The 10,368-nt window shown below is 41.0% G+C and overlaps 2 protein-coding genes across 2 annotated transcripts; one reads left to right on the top strand and one right to left on the bottom strand.

The window, feature by feature from the left end:
- Positions 1 to 1,735: 1,735 nt before the first annotated feature.
- Positions 1,736 to 3,665, bottom strand: LOC124670969. The gene is made up of 3 exons (XM_047207426.1): positions 3,203 to 3,665; positions 2,558 to 2,799; positions 1,736 to 2,474 (listed from the first exon to the last, which is right to left on the bottom strand). The coding sequence occupies exons 1-3, from the start codon at positions 3,663 to 3,665 to the stop codon at positions 1,851 to 1,853; spliced, it is 1,329 nt and encodes a 442-aa protein (XP_047063382.1). The 3' UTR covers positions 1,736 to 1,850.
- A 303-nt stretch (positions 3,666 to 3,968) lies between these two features.
- Positions 3,969 to 10,007, top strand: LOC124676626 (protein PELOTA 1-like). Its single transcript, XM_047212666.1, has 15 exons — positions 3,969 to 4,090; positions 4,183 to 4,265; positions 4,806 to 4,881; positions 5,352 to 5,483; positions 5,627 to 5,672; positions 5,782 to 5,857; positions 6,325 to 6,400; positions 6,485 to 6,517; positions 6,610 to 6,678; positions 7,295 to 7,401; positions 7,764 to 7,836; positions 8,008 to 8,046; positions 8,299 to 8,393; positions 9,255 to 9,361; positions 9,684 to 10,007. Exons 1-15 carry the CDS (start codon positions 4,040 to 4,042, stop codon positions 9,755 to 9,757), a joined length of 1,137 nt encoding a protein of 378 aa, XP_047068622.1. The 5' UTR covers positions 3,969 to 4,039; the 3' UTR covers positions 9,758 to 10,007.
- The last annotated feature ends 361 nt before the right edge of the window (positions 10,008 to 10,368 follow it).

The raw sequence follows: 10,368 nt of genomic DNA, 5'->3' as shown, positions 1-10,368 counted from the left end.
AGAGCTTTGGACCCATAACACAGTGAGGTGACAGGAGTCGTGGCTTTCCAAGATGGGTATTGTGGCTATCGTCAGCAGCAATGTCATTCGAGAAAGCTTCGAGTGGTTTCATTAAAAGATAGCGGCAACAAATCTTCGAGTCCTCAAACAGAGAAACTTCGGGAGCCTATGATCAAATGCAAGCATCTGTTCATATGCTCGGGGACTACTCTTATCAGAAGCATTGTATATACTTCTGATAAGAGGATAAGGCGAAAGACAAAATACAAGGTTGGTAAAAATAGCAAAAGATGAGCCTACAACAAGTGCAAACACTCGACTGTAGCGTCGGGGGCTACTCCCATCGGAAGCGCTGGTCGCGCACCCGATGAAATATGAGAAAAAACAAGAGGATGACAAGACAAAAAATAGAAATGCATAAGAGGAATTATCATCGTACATCTTCGAGTTACACATAACTCATCATGTACTCCCATCGGGAGATCAAGATATTGTCGTTAAACAACTCGAGAAAATTAGCAATTCCAGCAGCCGATAAAGGCACTCGACAATATATTCTCAGAGCGCGTCCGCCGTGGTAAAAACTCTGGATGCCGTAATATTTTACGAAGGTAAGTCCCAGGATCCATCCTGTGTGGCGTGGTATCGCACCCGAATGCGCTCAACTACTTTATCCGTATCAACAGATACGAATAAAAATCCTAGCGGACGCGTTATCTGGGATTCGATTGACGATAAGTCCTTAAGCGGCGCGTGTCGAATTACGCCAGTATCCCGAGTTCAAGTCCATGGACTTGAGCTTGAAGTAGGTTTCTGCGGGTTTACCACAAGAGCAGTTAACTAGTACCTGATCCGTCAGATGAACCAGCCCCATCTACCAGCATCCCTGTACAAAATAGACGTTAAACAGAAATATTCGACTCATTAGTATGTAAAGACATGATTTGATTCTACATTGGAGATTTTGCTCGATTCTATGATTCAAACAAAATCTCGGGGGCTACTGACATAGGCATTTCGAACGGGCCTGCCGAATAAGGTACCCGAGAATATTTGGAGGCCTACGACCAGAAGTTTTCAAGGCCCAGAAGCCTAGTAAGTATATGGAAGATAGAGTTATTTTAGGGATTAAGAGTCATGTAATTGTGCGGGAAGGACTTGGATAGTCTCCCGAAGTTTGTAACTTGTACGATACAAAAGCCTCGGCTCCACCTCCTATATAAAGGGGAGCCGAGGGACAAAGAAATGATCAAATTCATTGTCAACATACACCCTAGTTTTCATAGTGGAGCACATTTTCGGCTGAACCTTCGAGATCTACTTGCCCTCTACTTTTCGCGAAACCCAAGTCTACAATCCGTAGACATTGATTAGTTAAACCCTTGTCAATTAGTGATAAAGTGCCTCTAAAGAAATTTTCAGACGCACTTCAACAAAGTGCCCTACTACGTCCACCATGACATAGCTCACTGTCTTCACCTGAACTCCAAATTCATACACTTATTAGAATGATACCATCAAACCACAAAATAAATTATGAAGGACATAAATCGTAAAGCACAACTCAGCCAGTTTCACGCTAAATAGCTAACTATCTTGTTGGCAAATCAATATTTGGTGCAAGTAAAGGCGGCCGATTAAGAATTACGATATGGATGATTAACAATAGTTCACAAAGCATTCCACCAAGAAATACTTTATCAGAGTAAATTAGCATACCATGTCACAATGACCGACAATTTAACATGCCACACATAATACTAAATGTACCAACCCAAGTGTACACATGATCACTCACTCCTAGTGAACAAATGTTTCGACAACGAGAGACATAAAAGGTGGAAAACTTGTCAAAGGGTCTGACATGAGCTCTTCTTCGAAGATGGGAGAAGGGACCAAGCAATAGTAATCTCCACCGAAGAGTAACCAAGATAACATATAGCTTTGGTTATGTTGCACTTTTGAGGTGTGAAGAGAACATGTCCGGTGATGGTACCAGATGGTGCATATGCTTCAATGGTAACTTTTAGTCTTCCTTCTAACTCTACAGCAATAACACTCCTGGACATATCAAAGCATTGGTGTTTACCCATCGGTAGTGTTCCATCTTTGGAATCAAGCATCACAATTTGCTTAGATTGGTCTGTAGCATCTTCAATAGCTCCATCGGGAAGTGAGCAACATAAAACTAGGCCACCAAACTGAGAAGGCAATGAACCCCGTTCAACAAGGCGGGCACGCGAGACAGTGGCCTGAACGGACTGCTTAACTTGCTCACAACGCAACTCTATCGCACAGTGGTCGTCCCTCACAAGAAATGTCCCAAAACTTTCACCGCTGATGTGACATACTTTACTGATCAACTTCCTATCTTCAGACTTAGCTCTGCCCTTTACTTTCAGTTGTATCTCGATGATAACAGGGTCCGTAGAGAGAATTGCACGAGATGGACCCATCAAGTGCAAAAAAGGATCCTGTAAGCATTATCACTTGCAATAAGCTAAACAACAATGACAAACATAGCAAGGAAAAGAACGGTACTATAGTTGATACATACATGTGGAGTGAGCATTTGACAGTTATATCTTGGACGAAGGAAGATTGGGTTGCGGCTGTTGTCCACCGTGTCTCGGGCGGCAACTACACCATATACCTCCAGGGGCCAACTTAGGTCTGCTCCCTCGACCTGGTGTAGCTCCGCAACTCTAACCGAGTATATCTGCAAAGAAGTCCCGACAATAGCAGCCCATGGGCTGTGTCCTGGTGTGCAATGCGTGAAGACCATCGGGCTCAATAAAGCTACATGTCAACGTGAAGTGGTTGTTAGAAATTTAACATGAACTACAAAGTGACCAGGTGATCTCCTCTTTGCGTAGAATGGTCAGTTTGGCGATATGCTATAAGGAAATTTCTTCGGTGTAGACTGGACAAAAATAGGTTTGCTTGCACAGAATGCAGTGATAGGGAATAGAAAAGGAGAATAAAATATAAAAAATGAAGAGACAGTTAACATGCAAGTTAGTTGTTTACTCACTCATCTCCTCGACTTTTACCAAGTTAAGTGTTTGTTTGGAAATTTAACATGTACCGTATCATACTATGGCTAGACTCGGATGTGGAGAAATAACAAAACAAATTTGCCTCCGTGTGAGAAAAATGCGTCTGAAAAAAATCGACAGAAGGGTGGGCCTCGTTTACTCACTCATGTCCTCAAATTTTCTGGCAGGGCGCCATAACAATTCCCATCTGTTACGGTAGGCATCAAATTCCTCGACCTCAATCCTGGCCGTCGACGATTCAGACTTTGTTTCAATCTCGTGCTCTTCCTCTCCGCCCAGCAGCACCGGCTCCTGAACAGTTTCTCCCTTGCTGCTCATCTCCTCCTCATCAACCAGTTTGCCTAGACCGTAGTGGAGAGATGGTTCCAAACTGCGGAGCATGTGAATACATTCGGCGATTGATTGCAAATTGGAGAGGCAGATCAGGTTGCGCTCGTTGCTGAGCTCGGGTCTCACTGAATCATCATCAACTCCATCTTTGTCTGTAGCGGAGAAGGAAGTCGCTAGATTCTTGATCTCTTCGTACATACGATCAATCTGCTCGTGCTCGGTGCACAGAAGAGAAGGTAATACGAAGCTCGGGTCTGTCGGGTTGGGTGTCAACATCGCTACCATCGAAATCGGTTCGTCTACGCTTCTGTGGCAGCTCCTCAATCCTTTTGGCTTTGTCAAGATCTCGATTAAAAAGGAAGAAATCGGGTTCACCTTGACGAACTTGGAGGTTGATTCGAAGTCGAACACCCTCTTGGAACGCACAGAGAGAGACGTGAGCTCTATCAACCTCAGCCCGGCCCAGTAGATCGGGCAGGGCCCGGCCCAGTAGATATCGAGGATTCCAAAACTGAAAAAGTACACCGAGGAAAAAAAAAAGCAGATTAGTCTCCTCTCACCGCCGCGAATCCCCTCGCCGCTCGCCGCCGTCGTCCAGAGCAAAAACCGCGAGCGGAAGCCCTGCCCGTCAGACTCCGGCGGCCGCGGCCATGAAGCTCGTCCACCGCAACCTCACCCGCAACGGGCCCGGCTCCGCCAAGGTCTGCCCCCTCTCCTTGCGCTCTGTTTGATCGGTCTCGGCGGGATGTCCCGGTGTGGCTGCTGATTAGCGCGCTCCTGTGTGTGTCTGCAGCTGCTGCCGGAGGAGGAGGACGACCTGTGGCACGCGTACAACCTCATAGCCGTCGGGGACACTCTGCAGGCCGTCACTGTCCGGTGGGTTCTCCATTCGCGTGGTGCTTGTTTAGGTTTTGGGTTCAGCTCACGCGCTATATCTTAGGAATTCAGTCAGTCCCCCGGGAGGTGCGGGAACGTCTGCGATTACGCATCCCGGGTTTAGCGCTTTGGGGTTGTTAATTTTGAGCTCTTATGGATCTCGTTTCACGATTGGTACTGGGAACAGAGCTAGGCTAGGTTACTACTATAGTACTATATGGGTATAGAAGACATGATTTGCCAGGTGAAAAAAATTGAAGGTGCAGCTGGCTATGATGAACATTTCCCAGCCCTTGCTAGTGGTTTGGGGGATTGTAGGCCATCCGTATGACAATTTACTTGACAGTACGCCATTCGCGTGACAAGTTATTTGCCCTTCATGATAGTATGGCTGTGATAGTTCAAGATTCTGTCCCGATTATTCTTGCACAACCGTCCAGTTTCCTTGGAAAAGAGAAAATACTAACAAGGGCCTTCCAGTATCCCTAGGAAACTCATTACCCCCTTGATAATTGGTCATCATCTTCTCTTCATTTCCAGGAAAGTTCTGAGAGATTCGGCTTCTGGAGGGCGTGACGCGGAGCGCGTGAAGCTCAAGTTGGAAATTGAAGTTGAGGTGAGTACCACCATATGTATATCTGCACCCAGTAGCTTTTTTCAGTGACGCCAGCTGTAGCCATTTTGGCTTTCAACATTAGTAAATCATCATCATCTTCATTTCGCAAGACAGCCTACTTTCCCACACCCACATATGGAAAATGGGAGGGGATTAACATACTGCTGAAGCTTAGAGTTGTTACTGATTCTAGAGCATATCAGTCACATATGTACTGAAATGGCTCACATAATCGTGATTTAATCATGTACATATCATATGCATGTTTCTGCCTCTGCCTTAGAATAATAACATATAGCTGTATAATGGGCACCTAACCAAGTATCAGCACTTGTGAACTCGAAAATTGTAGTTCAGATATACACTCTGACATCTCTATCTTGTGCTATATTTATTCTTGTTTCCAGTGCTATCAAAAATATATGTTTTTCTGGTTTGATAGCTGACACGATCCTTTATCTTGGTTATAGTCTGTAGATTATGACAACGAGGGGAATGTTTTACGCGTACGTGGAAAAAATATTACTGAGAATGATCATGTGAAGATTGGCCAGTTTCATACTTTAGAGCTTGAGCTGAAGAGACCTTTTGTTCTGCGAAAGGTGCGCACAATTTTTTTACCTGTTTACTCTGGGATTACCATCTTAGTTTCAATTGATGATAAGTACCCTTTGGCTTAATTTATAATCATTTTAAAGTTGGGATGACTCGGAAAATCTAACTAATACTGTTTCCACTTGTGTAGGAAAATTGGGATTGGTTAGCACTAGATACCATCCAACAAGCATGTGGTATGTGATTTATCTTTGACAGATATACAGCCTTTATCATTATCTGCTTCGTTGTTACTGCTTGACAAGAAACAATGTATTTAATATGTGCATCTAAACCTTTTTTTAGATCCTACTGCAAGTGCTGATCTAGCAGTTATTCTCATGCAAGAAGGACTTGCCCACGTATTCCTCATTGGGAAAAGGTATGTACAAGCATTTCCCCCTTTGCTGAACAACATAATATTTGTTTTCTTTTTGTCTTCTTGAATTGCTTTAAATAATTAGGTCCCATGCTCATGCTAAATGATTATTTTATAGAATAACCTTCACAATTAACTTGTCTAGTTTTCTCATAGTCTCACGTTGAGTATTTCCAAGAAGACAAATCCATGAAAATGCAATGAGAAATTGAGAATACTGATTTCATCTAGAATATCAGACAACGCTAACACTTGTCAGTTCGCTGGATACCTATCTTCAATATTCACGCACCTTGTATAGTTACAGAACAGCAGCAGATTTGTAATGTGATTTTCCCTAGATAAGAACTTTGAGCCCTCCATATAGATTATGGCATTTTTTTTTTATAATTTATTTCTTGTCCATCTTGAATGGCTTGTGTCATTTCTGCCTTTGCATTGAACTTACTAGCCGTGTCTGCTTTAAACAGCATAACAGCAACCAGAGCACGTATTGAAACATCGATACCTAGGAAACATGGACCTGCCATTGCTGGTTACGAATCGGTATGATAAATCTTTTCAGATAACATGAATTTCCTTTGTCTTCTCTATTTGCAAGTGAATTTCCAGCCTTTTGTTCTTATTCAGGCCCTCAAGAAGTTCTTTGAGCATGTTTTGCAAGTAAGTAAACAATATCTATTAAGTTCATAAGCAAATGAGAACATTCGTACATGAATTGGTTTATTATTATGCATTACATTATTTGTCTGCAGGCTTTGCTGAAGCACATTGATTTCGAGGTGGTCAAATGTGTTGTGATTGCAAGCCCAGGTTTTACTAAGGTAATGACAGACTGGAAGGAAAATGTTTGTGAGAACATCTTCGTCAATGTTTCTGAAGGACTAACTCAACCGGTTTTAAACAGTTTCTAAGTCGATCTTGATAGGTATATTAAGAACCAACAAGTTAATGTTAATAACCTACTAAATAGGAAAATGAATCATGCATCATGGAAAAGGTCTGGAGCTTATATGCTGCTCTGATCATAACATATGTCAGCACTGGTATGTTCTGTAGCTATATGCCATGTACCAAGAGAGTACCCAAAGCCTGATGTTTTCATTTCCTCTTTGATAATCTCATTACCAACTTTAGTGTGTAACACTAATATCCACCACCTGCATATGGTTTACATCGTTCATCGTCCTTTTTATATGGATAACTTGAGAATTTGCTGATTACATGTTGTAGAATTTTATATTCCTGCATCATGTATGATAAAATTATCATGGTTTTTGTTGCACCTGGCAATGTAGTTAGTGCATGTTAGTCTACCATTTACACTTGTTTCCAACTTGAAACATATGCTACTTGTTGGTTTACTTTAGTTTTGGTCCCTATTATTCATGAAAATAATATCTGTTCATATATCCTTCTATACTCTCTTTATCTTGACAGGATCAGTTTCGTGATTACATGCATCTTGAAGCTGCACGGCGAGACTTAAGAGTAATAGTTGAGAACAAATCACGCATTATTCTTGCACATGCACCTTCGGGTTACAAGTGAGTTTTTCTATGTTTTCTTGTTCATTTGATGCTGTGAATTCTCCACCTATTTTAGCCGTTTATTTAGGTTGTGCTTCTGAACTTCTGAATAGCATTTAGGTAGTTATAAGTTTCTGACTTGTTAGAAACTTGCCCGATGTGGTACTGTTAATATGTTTATCTGTCTGATGCAAGTGGTATGTTTTTTGTGTGACCAGTTGTATGATTATTCTGGAATACTGTAATTCTCCACTGATATATATTTGCTAAATGAGTGACTAGTTTTTTTTGTATCTACCGCTTTTCTATTTTCCCATACTCTGTGTTTAATCCTAATGTTGCTGTTGATTTTTTTTTCTGTTGTATTGTGCTATATATAGGCATAGCTTGAAGGACGTTTTGGACAGCTCAGGTGTGATGCCACTGATAAAAGATACAAAAGCGGCACAGGAGGTAACTCTTATTTAGAACTTTGTGTTTGTGAATATATACACTTACACATACAATTCCTTTTGAAACAGTTCCCTACCTTGATCAACTACAACATGCCATACACTTTGAAAACATATTCTAAGTATAGCTTCTCATATCTCTTTTGTTTTATGTTTCTATTGTAATTTACAGGTCCAAGCTTTGAAGGAGTTCTTCGCTATGCTTAGTAATGTAAGCCACTTGAAACAAGCGAACTTGCAACTATTGGCTTTTGAAATGTCCAGTACTATGCAACTTATCTCATACTGACCATGTTGCTACTGCTTTGATATTGACCATGCATACATTTATACATATACACCTGTATTTCATATCAGAGGAATAGTTATGGTGCTGGTATTATATGTTTATACCTCGCAGGTATTAATTGTGCTTACTTCTAGCATATCTGATTAAACCTCAACATTTGCTACATAACTGTAGGATTCGGACCGAGCTTGTTATGGACCTAAGCATGTTGAGATTGCAAATGACCGGCTTGCAATCCAGACTCTTCTAATGACAGATACTTTGTTTCGGTAAGTCACTTTTAGGGAGCTGATGATATAATGTTATTTGTTGTCTCTACGGTTCCCTATGATAATAAATATGTACGGACAGGGCCTCCCTTATGGTTTCTAGTTCGAAAATTGTGATTGGTTAGGTATTGGAACAAAGGGGATATAAAAATTCGACAAATAAGTCTTAATGTGACAGGACTGTGCAATGTGGCCATTGCATTAGGTTAGCTAACTTGCTGGCCTAACCTGCTATAGATGAATGACAAACCTCACTAGGAAACATTTTGATATATCCTGTTCTGTTGAATTGAATTATATTTGCAACATGAGCTGGTTGCTGCAGCTCTATCTTGTGGCATTTACTATTTGTACATTTTCGAATTGATATTTTTCCCCACAAGAAAAAATAGTAATCTCTCCGTACCAAAAAGGATGTTGATTTGTCTAAATTTGGATGTATACATGCACTAAATTGTGTCTAGATACATCCAAATTTAGATAAATCTGTGCACCCTTTTCGGGACGGAGGGAGTAGGTTTCTCCTTCAATAGTTTATTTTTAGTAGTCTGGCATAGCAATTAAGGTCCCATACTCCATTTTTGATGAGTGGCTTCAAGCTGAATACACATCTCCCGATTATGATCTGAGAGTTGAAACAGGAGTTTATGAGTTGCATGTTGCAACTAATTTACTTGTACAGCCTTGCTATTTACTTATTTAGTTATTGCCCAGTTACTGAACTTTCTGCCTTGTAATATTCTCCCAGTGGCTGTTTTATGAACTTGCAGAAAAGTGAAGAACGTTAGGTTTTATACCAAACTGTCGGTATGTATATTGAAGTTCAGTGGTAACAATATAACCTTTTGCTTCCACTTATAGGAACACAGACATTCGTACCAGGAAAAAGTATGTGAACTTGGTTGAATCAGTCAAGAAATTTGGTGGTACGGTGTACATATTTTCTTCAATGCATGTCTCCGGCGATCGTGAGTATCCTGCCACTATTGTATATACGGCATACACTTTGTTCGTAATGGCTCATTTCACGCTACACTCAATGAAAATATTTGGAATGCAATAAAACGTTACTCTATTGGAAATGTGGCAAAGAGAAGTACTCCCTCTGTCCCTTAGCATAAGATGTTATTACTCTATTGGAGTATGTAATAACATCTTATATTAAGGGACAGAGGGAGTAATAAATAAAGATTACAGTTTATAACATAATTTTTGAAGCAAGAAGATTGCTTTATTGCACTGGAATGTTCCTGCTTTCTGAGGTTGCATTTTCTCTATATATTTGAACAGAATTAGCGCAGCTGACAGGAATAGCGGCCATACTTCGTTTTCCCCTTCCAGAATTGGAGGACATCGAGATGTGATTAGTCCATCCCTTCTGAGGCTCTTAACAGTTCTGTTTGTATCGACCTGTCAACTAACTGATATCATGTGTAACTGCACAGGATTGATTTTCTATACTGTAGTAGGTAATATTAGAAAAAAAATTATGCCCCACTTTCAAGATATCGTAGTTGTACATGGTTGTTGTGCCATTAACGATTGGTCATTTTGTACTTACTGATACAGGGTATTTCTGTGATTGTCCTTAATAGTGAATGCATGCTGAGTTAACGGACTCGAGTAGCCTTTTCTTTCATGGCCAAAGCTTTAGTTAGAGAGGTTTGTTGATGAAAAAGCGAATCATGTCCTGGTCTTGTGTTTCTCTGGAGTATTGATGGCAGGCTGCCAATAATGCCAGATGAAACACGTCCGCTCTCTCTGAAATCCTTGGTTTTCCTATAATATCCCCAAAACTGGTAGAGCTTTGAACACTTGGGTTGCTGATTTTGCAGGGTAAAGGCTTGTAATTCCAGTGTTTAGACGGGACGTGCTGAAGCTAATGATTAACTTTACGACCTGTAGATCTCTCAGTTTCCTTGCACCTATCTTGGTCTGCCCTATCTGGAACTTTGAGAGGTTTGTTAGGTGTGCC

This window comes from Lolium rigidum, chromosome 7 (genome assembly GCF_022539505.1).
Source record: "Lolium rigidum isolate FL_2022 chromosome 7, APGP_CSIRO_Lrig_0.1, whole genome shotgun sequence".
Lineage (NCBI taxonomy): Eukaryota > Viridiplantae > Streptophyta > Magnoliopsida > Poales > Poaceae > Lolium > Lolium rigidum.
Note: the sequence above shows the minus strand (reverse complement) of the source record. Positions and strands in the feature narration are given on the sequence as shown.